Source organism: Bicyclus anynana, chromosome 16 (genome assembly GCF_947172395.1).
Source record: "Bicyclus anynana chromosome 16, ilBicAnyn1.1, whole genome shotgun sequence".
NCBI classification, from domain to species: domain Eukaryota; kingdom Metazoa; phylum Arthropoda; class Insecta; order Lepidoptera; family Nymphalidae; genus Bicyclus; species Bicyclus anynana.
This window is the reverse complement of record NC_069098.1, coordinates 15,565,721-15,579,548: the sequence shown is the minus strand read 5'-3', so window position 1 is coordinate 15,579,548 and position 13,828 is coordinate 15,565,721. Positions and strand designations below refer to the sequence as shown.

The window sequence follows — 13,828 nt, the reverse complement described above, 5'->3', positions numbered from 1 at the left end:
CGCTGGCTCAATCTTGATTGCCAGACATCACACACGCAGAGAATTAATAAAATTTACTCACAATATTTTTATTGTCCGACTGCAAGGGTTATGTTTTTCGCGCGTATCTTTTAAGTATGTATGTAATATTCTTTATTACCTCATATCTTCCAAACCGCTGAACGGATTTACGTTATTTAGGATATTGTTAGATTTTTCTTAATAACCCATGTGTTCTTAGATGGGTAAAGTTAAAGAAATCCAACATGACGACTGTGAGACGCTATACACTTGAGTTGAAAAATATATATTTTTTTCGAATATCGTAATATGGGTTCCAAATTCAAGGGCTCATCAAGAGGATTTCAAAATGGTATATCATGTCCATATTAAAAAAAACGTTATTTATTAATCGCTCTACATAACGTGATGCGGATGACTACGAGTAGATGAGTAGCTAGGCATTTTGCAACGATATTTTTATAACTCGCAAGAGAATCGTCAGAGAATAGCCATGCAGGTTAGGCAGTCGGGTTTTTTTTTTTTTTTTTTCTCCGTTTGAGACACGTGATATTTAATTTCTTAAAATGCACATAACTTAAAGTTGGAGGTGCATGCCCCGGACCGGATTCAAACCTTAAGAAATATATTTGAAAATTCGTTCAATAGTTCTAGATACTAAAGTAAGTCAATTTATTTTAATATTCTACGTTCAAAGATGTTTTGTCTATCCATAATTAGCGTTCCACTTACCTTAATTTAAAATGACATTTAGTCATTTTATATAACAACAAACATTAAATTTTATACGTCGTATAGACATACCTACCTACTTGGACATTTATATGATGATAGTATTAAAGATAAAAATGTAATTATTTTAATTAAATATATCAGACTTTCCAGTATTTTGTCTGACACTGTTTAAATGTAACTGCATTATTGATACCTATAAAATTACTTTAATTTATGATGAAGATTTAGAAAATGTGTTGGATATTTTATTTTATATTTAAATACATTTAACATTTTTTTAAATAATGAAAGCAATCACATATTTTATTTCTCAGATGTTTTATAAGAATTAATACTCAGGGCCAGTATGGCCAGTAGGGCCAGGGCCATACATACGTCATACACATGGGTCATACATACAGCCAGGCCCCCTTTTTTATAATAGAGGGGATGTGTATTATGTAGCGTAGATCCACCACTCTGCTTTAATGCTTCTGTCTGTCTGTCTATTTTTGGAACGGCAATACCGATTTTAATGGAACTTTCACTAAAAGGGGCTATTGAGCAATATATAGCGAGTATGTTACTCGATTGTTATACCGGAAAATACACGGTGTCCGTGGAATTGCACGCTTACGAAGTAGCGGGCGTCCGCTAGTTAAGAATAAATCATATGTCGGCGAGTGAGTTATTTAATCGGTTAGCTAAATCTACGTTAATTATTGTGATAATATTAGAATCAGGTTTTCATGTAATTTTGATTTAATTATTTACTGTTTAAATGAATAAGACTGTGAAAGGGTGATCACGTGACTCTCGACTCTCGTATTGCGTTAAAATGGCGCGTAGGCGGTACGCGCAGTTACGCAGTGGAGGCGCTCTGCCACTCTGTAGCCTGTTGGTTGAGCAGTTCAGTGTAATCAAGTTCTCGGAATTGATAGTCGTCTGCCATTTGTTAAATAATAATGGTGCAATGTAAGAATAGTGATAGTGTTTCGGAACTTCAGTGGGTGAGTTATCTGTATAGTCCGGCCATTGCATTGTTAGTTACTTGCTGGGAGCCAACACGAGCAGGGATGGGGACTACGGCTTCTCTGTTATCAGAAGTAGTATTTAGTCCGCTCCGCTGACACATATATAGCAGAAAAAACAACAATTATTCCTCAAATATATCACGTTACAATAGACAATGCATCTAAAATTCGTCAAATTAATTTTAACTATACTTAATGCTAAAATTAAAAACAACATTACATGATCGCAAAAACCAAAATACAATGATAAACGTAATGGTAATAGGATTTGAAAGACAGACAAGATTATTTTGAATTAGTTTGATTATGTTTTAATAGCACATGAAAAACACGGTTATTTTGTACAGACATCACAGACAGTTACATCATTATGTATAATTATATACTGAGTATTCCTATCGTCACTATAATATCTAGAATATTCCATTATGTATTGAAATCAAAAATATTTCATGTCTTCAATGTTGGTCTCACACGCTAAGCATAATTTTTCAACGGTGTATGGTCCATCTGAAAGAAAAACTATAGTGAATAAAGGATAGGACGTAAATAGTAGTAAAAAGAAAAACTTTTAGGTAAAACAAATAACATCTCCTAATTTATAGAGAATGCTATACTTAAATCAAAAGATCTAGGATTTTTCACAGCATAGATTAAATTTTTACATTATCTTTCGCTCACGAGAGACACTAAAAGGAGAAATTAAATAAATTTTGTAAAAAAAAATTGTTACCGATCTGAAACCACTTAGTGGTGGGAATTCCTCCATCTGATCTGGCTGAAGCGATTGCTTCTCTCATCGCTATCGGTACCGCCACACCCATACAGGTTGGTGGCTCACCTACCGCTAGAAATGAAATTTGTCTTGATCAAAAGTTCTAATCAATTCGAAAAAGTTCGGAAGGCCTGGTTTTGCAGTAGACCTTTAAAATAGGCTAATAAAAATATAAAAGAATACCTTTTGATCCCAAAACCTTGTCACTGCTATACGATTTCTGTCTGAAATAAATTCGAAAATCTTGTGGTATATCTGTGCCCTGCGGAACGTAATAGTTTGAGGTTCGATCTGTTAGCAGTTCTCCAGTACATTGGTCGTATACCAGCTCTTCTGTCGTCCAATATCCTACTCCCATTATAAAAGCACCTTCAACCTAAAATAGTTAGTTAGTTTGCAATTTATTGTTTTTTTTCCTTCGAATGAGCTACGTGCAATATAGGTTCATAATTGCCATGTTAAATTGCAAATAATATTTAACTTAGGAATTTATATTATCATTGGATTCAAGGAAATGCTCTATAGAATGATTGAGCTACTTTGATGCCAAGTTAGGATCGAAAGAAGAATTCTAAAGCTTACTTACTTGGCCAATATCAATAGAAGGACTAACACTACGCCCCACGTCCTCCATTAAATCGACTCGCAGAATCTCCCACTGACCCGTTAAAATATCTATTTCGACCTCAGCCAAAGTCACCCCATATATTGTATTTTCTGTATTTGTATCATTAAATCCTACAAATGAATTCGTTTGCAAGTTGACGCCTAATTTAAAAGCTTCTCCTATAAGTTGCTCCCATAAAGGGTTTTTCATTTGTGCTTTTACAGGTTCTAATCTTTTTAATAGCTCTTCACAACATCTTTGAACTCCTATACCAACATTTTGAGATGTAAAACTAGCTGAAGTTGCAGAGTTATTTGGATGTGTTGTAGTACTATACGGTTTTATATGGATTTTGTTAATTGGTATGTTTAGGAAATATGCACAGATTTGAGCAGCTTTTGTGTTGATGCCTTGACCCACTTCAACTCCGCCATGAGTGATTGCAACTGTTCCATCTATATAAACTGACATTATAACATTCATCACAAAACGAAGTGCTGCAGACCATTTCATGAAAGTAAATCTTAAGCCACGTTTCCTCCATCTATTTTCCATATTAAATTTATCAACAGCATATCTTCTTTTTTCATAGTCAGAGTTAACTTTTAGAGTATTGAACATTTCTGCAAGATCGTTATGGTTCTTTTTGTCTAAGTTTTTTAAACGTACGTCGATTGGATCTAGGTCAAGTTCATATGCTATTCTTTCAATAATCATTTCTGTAGCCGATACCGTTTCAACAATTCCTGTAAAATATAATTACTGATTAATTTTACTACTGATGATTACTATTTTATGCTTGTGTACTTTCTATTCGTTTATACAAAGTACAAATATCTACAACAATCTTTGCAGGATTGGAAAAACATACTCGACATAGGATCATTTTATATTGTAGCTATAAGTTTATATTTATTAATAAATTTTAACGTATTCGATAAATACGAGTAATATGTAATAAATCAGAGTTAGATGTATAAATATATAAATCATTACCAGGCGATCGAAACCACGAATTTGAGGCAGTGTCAGTGATAACAGTATAGCATTTGAAATTCCATTCTTCTTTATTGTAGCAATTAAAGTAATTTACTAAAATCACTTCTATAATAAGTTCAGCCACATCGCATCCGTTATCATTGTAAATATCATAATTTATGAATTGAATAACGCCTTCAGCATTCACTCCAACCTGAAAATGTTATATAATATATATTAAAGTAACAGAGTTGTTTAGCAATACAATAGCAAAATACAATAATTGGTACTTGAGCTGAATTATAAATAGACTGAATTAGGAGTTATCTTTTATAAAAGAAGTTGTTCTTCGATAGATACAGTATTATCTGTATCTATGAATCGAAAATTGCTATTTTAAACTTTTGTTAGTTACTCACTTCAAAATCGGTGGAAGCTGGCATTCTTTTTCCTATAGCGCGAGTTTGAGTTCGTAGTGGCGTAATGAACCTACAAGGCCTATTTAACTTGTAAGCGACAAGACTACAGGCGACACTTATCTGGCTTTGTCTACTTTGTTTTAATCCAAAACTTCCTCCGAGTCTGTGTGATTTTACTTCAATCCTGCAAGATAAATTAATGAATGAAACATAGTAATATATTAATTTTCTTTTCTTCATTCTGAATTAGTACCAATTATCCCAATAAATAACGATCTAGCTTATTTAAATCACTAAAAAGTAATTTTTCTCAAACATGCTTGGAAATTTGAGCATTATTTTGACAACCTTCTTCGAGATAAATCAAACTTGCTGTACTGGTCGAGCTACGGCCGGCAATAGTTGTATGAAAATCCATATCTGTCGTGTTTAGCGGCCAAATAAATTTCTATGTAAAATCATATTTGTCGTGTAATTTCAAAATGGAACATGGCGACCAAAGAAGTAACTTATCAAAGATTGAATTAAAATTTCGAACCCACCTACTTTCCTCGATATTAAGACACCGTGATGTTAACAAATGATCACAGTTAACATAGTGTGACGAAGGTTGTAGTATCAATCCATCCTCAGTTGGCTTACAAGTACAATTCAAAGTCTCCAAACAGAAGTAATTCTGTCCGTATACTGTGTGATTGCCTTTAATGACTTTAATTACATTATTGCCAACCTTGGTTGCTTGGATCGCACGATATAATTTAGTTTTATTGGGGTTATTTTTATTTAACTTTACATCAATTTCTGGCTTCCTCACATTGCAGTATTTTACTTTTACCATCGTTGCTGCTCTATTTGCCATATAGTTTGTTTCTGCTACAATAATTCCTATTGGTTGGTTGAAATATAAAACATCGCCGCTACAAAGTAATTCTTCACTTTTTATAATGAATGGCAAAAGATCAGACGTAAATGCATTAACACCAGGAATATCTTTGGCACTATAAAACGCTACTACTCCAGGTTGTTTCTGAAAAAGTAGTAATATATTAAGTACTTAAATTCTAGTAATAATACAATGTATAAATATTTGGTTTATTTTTCCGCTTAGTTATCCAACTAGGTAAGGTCTGCTTTTTGTGCATAAACTTACTTTTCCCGATCTAGAACATCTGATTCTTGATAGTTTTGACTTTAAAGTGGTTCTAAGTATAAATATTTGGTTTTGAGTAGTGTAGAACTTATACTCACTAAAGCTTCGCTAGCGTCTATGTTCTCTATGGTCCCTAAAGCGACATCACTGAGCACAAAAACAGCAAAAACTTCTCTTGGCATCGAAGGCACATCTTCTGCATATTCGGACTCGCCTGCACACTGGATCTATATTTACAATCTGTTATTAGTTTTACATTTACTATGAATTTACTAAGTTTTCCGGGATACATTAGCATTAGTTATTAGTAGGTACTAGTTCTAGTTGTAGTAAAACTATTTAATTCTTTAAAACTTTTCTTGGATTTTTTTTGAAAATTCCTCATAATTCCATCGTTTATATTTATTTAAATAATTTTCTTTGGTTATTTGTTAAAGGAAGTTTTCAATTTCATTAGTAATAGTTGAAAATTGTTCTTATTTTAATTTATGCCTATAGTTATACCTATACATACGAGAACATACCACCACACATAGATACATCCTTTACTTACCAGTGCCTCTATTTTTTGTATTGGCTGATTAAGAGGCCATAGGTCTTGGTTTGTTTCAAAAACTTGAGTGCCTTTAGATATTGGTCGAGAGTCGTGTATTTTACCAGCACCAGACATGTAACGTGGATGTATAATGTTTTTTGGACATAAAGATAATAGAGCCTGAAATTAAAATATCTATATGTTACCCTTAAATTGTAAAATGCGTTACTATATAATCTCACTCGTGATATTGTAATATGTCGATATATTGTGAACTGAACATACTAATTAAAATTTAATGTGTTATTTATCGGTATATTTTAAACTATCGGAAGAATAAACTAACGTATTTTACAATCTAACGGTGACATATATAACTTAAAGAATCTCGCAGTTTTAACCGATTCAAGTTCAGTTACAATACTTCTTATATTTTCTTTGATCAAGAAAATGAACTTTCTAAAAGAACGTATGAATTTAACTTAAAAGATAAATTAATGTAAACACTACAAAAATAAAAGGGTCCTACCTTATAAAACAAACCAATAGCTAACTGTTTTCTATATCGCGCCGAAGGTTCTGGTGGATTTTCTGTCACTATAAGTTCTTTTGATAAAACACGTAAAGCCTCTTGCAGGACAGCATTCTGAAAGAGATTCTTTCCAATAAGACTTTTCTCAGTGTTTCTGGCACGACTAAAGTTTGGAGATAAGCCACCATATACGATTCTACAGCTTCGTGCCAGGTTGTCTGATTTATATCTAAAGATAAATACAGCGTTAACTATTGCGGGAGCGTTTCGAGATCGTGCTGCTATCTGAAAATATAAAAAAAATTCAATAAAAATACATACAGATTTTTTTGGAAATGGCAAGCTGTAAATATTCTAATAATGGTGAAAACACTGATTATATTATAATCATGACGCCATTCTTAATATTATGTATTCATAACCTTGAAAGTGTAAAGTTAGGTAAAGAAAAATTATAATTATACAAATAATATAGCAGCCGAAAAGATACCTTCGATTTTTTTTTACTACTAAGTACTATTTATTTGGAAGTCACAATAATGCCAAAACATTAATTGCAACGAAAACTATTTTACAAAGCTTAACGCTAAAATAACCAGCGGAACCGGTCAATCTTCGTTTTGACTTTACCTCATTGGCTAGTAAAATTATGTAACCGATAAATCTATCGGTGATAAACAGAAATTGTAGCAGCTTATAATAAATAAGACAATAGGTAGATAAAATTATAGAGTTAATTGCGACAGAAATATTGAAAATACAGTACATATAATTAAATATTTACATATAATTTAATTAGTATAAAAACACATGTTATTAAACTTGGCGCTCATTTTCTATTACTTTGGAATTAAAATAAACCAAAGAACAACAAACCTTGTACGTTACTAATCTATTGTTTCGGCTGAGCGGTGGGAGTACGATGTTTAATATTAATTTTCCTATCATATTTTCAACGAGAAAATTCTTTAGAGTAACAACTTTTGTTACACCAGGTGCAAGCGCTGGAAAATAAAAAAAATACAATATGAGAAAATTCTCGGATAATGGAGATTATACGGGAAATAGCACGTCGGGTGATTTCCTAAACTATGTTTGAAAGTTTAAACTATCGTGAGTGGTTTCCGTTATATAAAAAAGAAAGACGTAGATTTGTTGGAGTTGGTCCGGCTTTCTTCTGATCTATTCGAAGTTCTCAATCACGAGCTTATTTATGCACAACGATGCTTTAGGCCTCATTAGGACGTTAAAAAAGCGAACAAATACAACACAATCCCAAGTTTATGTTCACACGACAGCGTATTTAAAACTCGACGTTTTTTTTCGAGCGTTGTTGCATTTTCAATTTTGGGCGTTGGAAATAGCCCATGAATTAAATTAAGAACGAAAAAGCGCCAATCCTGGGTTTTGTCATGTCACTTTTTTAACTCTCGTGCGAATGAGGCTATTTAGTAACGTTATTTTTTATAGTAAGAACAGAGCCAACCTGATAGTTAGTGGAGTTAGTGCAAATGGATCTCCTGTAAGAACAACCCATCTCAAGGAGAGAATACGGTCACAAAATAAAAGCCTTTAACTCTCACAAATAACGTTGCTTTCTAGGGTTAAAAAGGTATTTATATAATAAAATCGGTTCAGTAGATCCAGAGTTTACCCCCTACAATACAACAAAATTTACCTCTTTAAAATATTAGTATAGATTATTCTGTTGTATTATTATGGTTTTCAACTATTTGGGCTCATTCTAAATGTAAATTTTTCCATTAACCTATATTTATCGAAATAATATTAAATTACTAATTACCTAGAGTAATTTTAGCACCAATTGCTTGAAAAAGTACAAAAATATCTGAAGCGAACTTGTTGTTTTGATGTTTTAGCATCAGATTCCCTGCTATCGTACCTAACTGAAATATTAACAAAAAATATTAAAATTATGTGTCAATGTGATTTTGTAATATTATATTATAATCTTGGCGTATCTTCTTCAGCTTAACGTTTTAAAAGTACTTGTCTTGTCCATCTGTTGGACCGGGTGACGTGAGCGTGGTTCGTTAGTGTTGCTTGTTTGGTTAAATGTAGCAATGAACCATTTGATTTAACGACTTACGTTTTGGGGCAGCTAGGGGGTTGAAGAATGCGTATGCATATGATTTTATACTTATTTAATAAGAAATTTTGCAATATAATAATTATTACAAAAATATATTATAACTAACTATAACTAAATAATGAATCGCGATCGGAGATCGATCTGAATTCATAAATTATAACTAAGATCTGCAATCGATCTATTACATTATATAAGTAAAACCTACACCTAACCTATACCTAAATGACTACCGATCGACGATCGACCAAGTAATGATGATCGCGACCCACAATACACAAAATATTTAGTTGGTCTAGTGTTTACTCTATGATGTTTCGGACCAGTCGAAGTCCTGGGTTGAAACGTTAATAAAAATAATAATAAAAACACTTTATTACACCATAAAATAAAAATCACAAATCCAGTAAGTAAACTTAGTTAACAAAAAATAAAATGAACTTAAATAAAGCAACATAAGTAACACAATATGATACATAAAAAGTAATATTGGATATATTGAGCACCTTTTTCCAATAATTTGTTCTCCGGAGTTAGGAAGTTGGTGTTATTACATCGCCGTTTTTTTTACTGATAGTGTAAGTACCGTAGGCTCCTTATGGGGCCTCAGCGGTGTCATTGGGGGGTTTGGGCGAGCGCAGAAGCATCGCCTGATGGGGCCCGAAGGCAGAAGAAGAGTAAATGGGCGGAACGGAATTAAGTCGTCACTTTTGGTCATTATCATTAATATCTGGTAGTTATTGTAACTGAGTAAACCTTATTAACATAAGGCGCAGTGTAAACTGCAAGTTAAGGGCGTTTTTTTTTTTCAATTTAATGGTGGGGCAGGAGGACAGGTTTGAATCCTGGATTCAATTACTGACTATGTTGTTTCAAAATGCTCGAGAAATAATGCTGCTCAGGAATGTCACGCCCTCTACATCATTCTCATCATGACACTGTATGATCTTATCTATATATTTGATAGTTTCATCATTCTTAGTGAAAATAAAACTATACACTTACATTTCTAACAGCAACATGAGCAACCAAGTCAAGATGGTCGTTCAAAACACTAAGGTATGCAAAACTCCCAGAATGTGAAGCTTCTTCCAAAATTTCCCTAAACTTTGTCAGGGTTGTTCCAGCTCCGACAACTAAATTTTGATCTACCAAGTATCCTTTAAGTTCAGATACTCGACTGACGTCAATCAAAATTCTAGGATACTCAAGTATAGGTATTACTCCTGTGAAAACATAAAATGTACCTAATTAGTTTAATTTGATAGTAATATTTAATATTTTTCTATTTGTATTTATGTTTCATGATTTCCTTTTTTGTTGTTTTGCCAAATAAAAATCTTTCTTTCTTTTTTTCTTTCTTTATGAGTTTAATTTTGAAAAAGCGTTATTTTATCATCAATATTATTGATGTATTTTATGGTGTTTAGATGTTATTGCGTAGATAGAGAAGCTACTGTTTGTACCTAACAGTTTCATCAAAGGTGTCAAATAATATAAGATCTCAATCCAACATTCTCATTACATTATCACACTAATATTATATACGCGAAATTTGGTGTGTGTACTTCTTTACGCCGCCATAATGAACCGATTTGGCTGAAATTTCGAATGGAAATACTTAATTTCCTGGAATAATACTTGAGTAAATAAGTCCCGGAAAAATTCACGGTCCACAGTACCTGTGGAATTTTGAATTTAAGTGTCCGCTAGTGCATAATAAGTTACTACATTTACTTACTATAATTAGTATTGCCATACAACGTGGCAATACTGACTGTCTTCTGGGCACCAATGAACATCGATTCGGATGAATTCTACGACGCCGAAGTCTTTAGTTATAATTTTATATTTACTTTCATTTTATTTTTACTTTCATTTTATTTTTTTATTTAAATAGTTAATGTAGTTAGTTTTAGATAATGTAAATAGTTATGATTGATTATTTTAGAAAATTAAAAGAAGTCACACATTGAGTTTTACCGATAATCTATAATGCTACGATAAAATAACAATTTAACATACCTTTTCCAGTATTTCCAGCAACTAACATGTAAGAATCCCTCCCTTCTGTACGTAGAACATTGAATATATCCGCTACTGTACACACTCCAAACCATTGTCTGCCATCTTTTAATTTTATTCTTACAATATCTTCTAACGCATCTTTTGATAATAAACACCATTCACGGTCATCGCATTCTTTTGAGCAAGTTTCTTTAGTTTTTGTACATAACTGCAAATCCTCGATGTCTGCCAATTTGGCTTCATCTGGACAATCACTGGCAAACTTTCTGAATGCCTCCAGTATAGGTCTGTATCCAGTACATCGGCAGATGTTACTGGAAAGTGATCTCTCTACTTCCAGCATCGTCGGCTTACTATCTAAAAGACTGTTAAATCAGGACTATTGATTAAAATCGGGCATTATATTGTAGAAGTTCTTTAAGAATAGGAAATAATAGATTTAACCACAATATCCAGATCTGACAGAAAATCCTCTACGAATGAGCCACTGGTAACCGGAGCCTCCTCAAGAGATGGTGAGTCTACAATTTTCAATTGCGAAGTATCTCTCTTGACGTGATAAAATAATTACACATCAAAATTGTTCACAGATGAGCTCGAGTCTCTCTATCGACAAAACCCCTCGAGAGGGGTTTTGACGATAGTCCACCACGCTGGCAAAATGCGGATTGGCAGACTTCACACACGCAGAGAATTAAGAAAATTCTTTGGTATTCAGGTTTCCTCACAATGTTATTCGTACACCGTTTGAGACACGTGATATTATATTATATTAATTACTTAAAATGCACACAACTGAAAAGTTGGATATGCATGACCCAAACCGGATTCGAACCCACACCCTCTGGAATCGAAGGCCGCGGTCATATCCACTGAGCTATCACGGCTCAGTATCATCATCATCATCATCATATCAGCCGATGGACGTCCACTGCAGGACATAGGCCTTTTGTAGGGACTTCCAAACATCACGATACTGAGCCGTCTGCATCCAGCTAAACCCTACGACTCGCTTGATGTCGTCAGTCCACCTGGTGGGGGGTCGGCCAACACTGCGCTTACTAGTGCGGGGTCGCCATTCCAGCACTTTCGGACCCCAACGTCCATCGGCACTTCGAACTATGTGCCCCGCCCATTGCCACTTCAGCTTCGCAACTCGTTGAACTATGTCGGTGACTTTGGTTCTTCTAGGGCTCAGTATAGTAATTATAACAATAATACGTATTTATATACCTACTGACCTGTACATAGACATGACCCACCCCGGGCTGCAGTAGCCGCACTGCGAGCCGTTGCTCCCTGCGAGGGTGGTCTGCAGCGGGTGGTAGCCCTTCAGGCGGTTGCCGACATGCTCTATGGTGCTGACTTCCCAACCCTGGCATGACGTCACTGATACCAGGCACTGTTTCAAGGAAAGGAATTTACAGCTACTGTTATTGTTAGTAATCATTATTTTAATGGCGCATGTCATTGACTCTTCAGCAGGATAGGGGGAATGTATGTGACACTATGATAAATAACAAATCCTCGATAGCCGACAAAGTCAAAGTCAAAGTCAAAATTCATTTCAAATAGGCCTAATTTACAAGCTCTTTCGAAACGTTAGGTAATAATATTAAACTTAAGATAATAGTGATAATAATCATTCGAAAACTAAGAGCCCACAACAAACTCAGCCAAGGTTTATTTTTTTTGTTTACCACCATTTTACAAACTTATTTAAAACTAAGCACACAGTCGAATAATACAATACCAAGTTTTTTATCATTTAAAAATTAGGATGAATGTTTTTAAATTTTAATATAATTCTGTGTTGATTATTATTATATGTATTGGTTATTCTTACTGAATTAACAGCTTCCATATTTGAACCCGGGCACTTGACAACGCTGACGATGCAGGCGCCGCAGCCTCCCTCCAGACACATGTACTTGGTGCCGCGCAGCTCCAGCCTCGTGCGGAGGTACTCCAGCAAGGTTGTAGTGGAGCTAACATCGCTCCCAACTTTTGAAAAGGATAAAAGTTATTAATGATTTTTAATACTAGATGGCAATGGAGGGAGAAGTCCGGGGGTATTTTTTTTCTCACCGACAAGAAAAAAAGTATGTACGGCGTTTGATCTGAAAATTGAAGGAACGTAATGAAAAAATTCTTATCTTCAAAAATCTTCCAAATCAAAAATGGTTCCAAATTCCGCGATAGTTATATCAAAAAGTTATATAGATAAATAAATAATATCATACCATTATTTTTCCGACTTCTTCATACATTTCCTATACATATTAAAATTGAATACTATTTGTTGTTATACTAATTATTATTATTACAATTAATATAATATGTTACCTGAATGTTCCTCTCCGTTAACTTTAAACGTGACACAATCCATGACCGTCTCAGCGAAACATCTGGCTTGTATTACAAACAACAGTAGGTATCAAACTGTTATCGCTTATTAACAATTATATTATAATGAACTCTACAATATTGAGGTATGATAACCTCAATTATATAATGAAGGTACTCACGAACGCCCTTGACTTTGTCTGTTATTGTTTACTATGAAAGTCAAAGTTAATTTACCTATTTTATTACGGCTTAGTAAACAAGCACTTTTGAAACGTATATGTCATGAGTTATTAACGTATATGTAATGTTTGGATCGTGCCGCGATGCAAGAACCAGCTCATAACTAAGGGCCCCATAAGGGTTCGAAACTAGTCGGGCATACTCCGACCTAATATCACGTGAGTTTAAGCCGTGTTTCATAATCAATTAATATGAATAACACTCACGATAGTTTCAATTCTAAAAAAGCATATGCAATGGTGATAATTAAAGTCGAAAACTTAAAATTAAAGTAACGAGGGTTCCAAAATTCAAATGCGCCTTAGTCCGAGAACATCCCACAACAAATTCGAATATGACAGCTGATGAAACAAGGTG

At 33.8% G+C, this 13,828-nt stretch overlaps 1 protein-coding gene across 1 annotated transcript; it reads right to left on the bottom strand.

The window, feature by feature from the left end:
- Positions 1–2,033: 2,033 nt before the first annotated feature.
- On the bottom strand, positions 2,034–13,345 carry LOC112054753 (uncharacterized). The gene is made up of 17 exons (XM_024094644.2): positions 13,229–13,345; positions 12,729–12,886; positions 12,124–12,284; positions 10,880–11,247; positions 9,860–10,080; positions 8,549–8,651; positions 7,621–7,748; positions 6,742–7,029; positions 6,231–6,392; positions 5,776–5,904; positions 5,070–5,554; positions 4,528–4,711; positions 4,127–4,322; positions 3,110–3,876; positions 2,707–2,899; positions 2,482–2,595; positions 2,034–2,258 (listed from the first exon to the last, which is right to left on the bottom strand). Exons 1-17 carry the CDS (start codon positions 13,269–13,271, stop codon positions 2,188–2,190), a joined length of 3,771 nt encoding a protein of 1,256 aa, XP_023950412.2. The 5' UTR covers positions 13,272–13,345; the 3' UTR covers positions 2,034–2,187.
- Between the last annotated feature and the right edge of the window lie 483 nt (positions 13,346–13,828).

Coding starts and splice junctions, on each gene's coding strand:
- LOC112054753 (XM_024094644.2), bottom strand. CDS start 13,271: ATGGATTGTGTCACGTTTAAAGTTAACGGAGAGGAACATTCAG. Junction 7,030..7,620: donor ATAGATTAGTAACGTACAAG/GTTTGTTGTTCT, acceptor TTATATTTTCAG/ATAGCAGCACGATCTCGAAA. Junction 3,877..4,126: donor TTCGTGGTTTCGATCGCCTG/GTAATGATTTAT, acceptor TATATTTTACAG/GAATTGTTGAAACGGTATCG.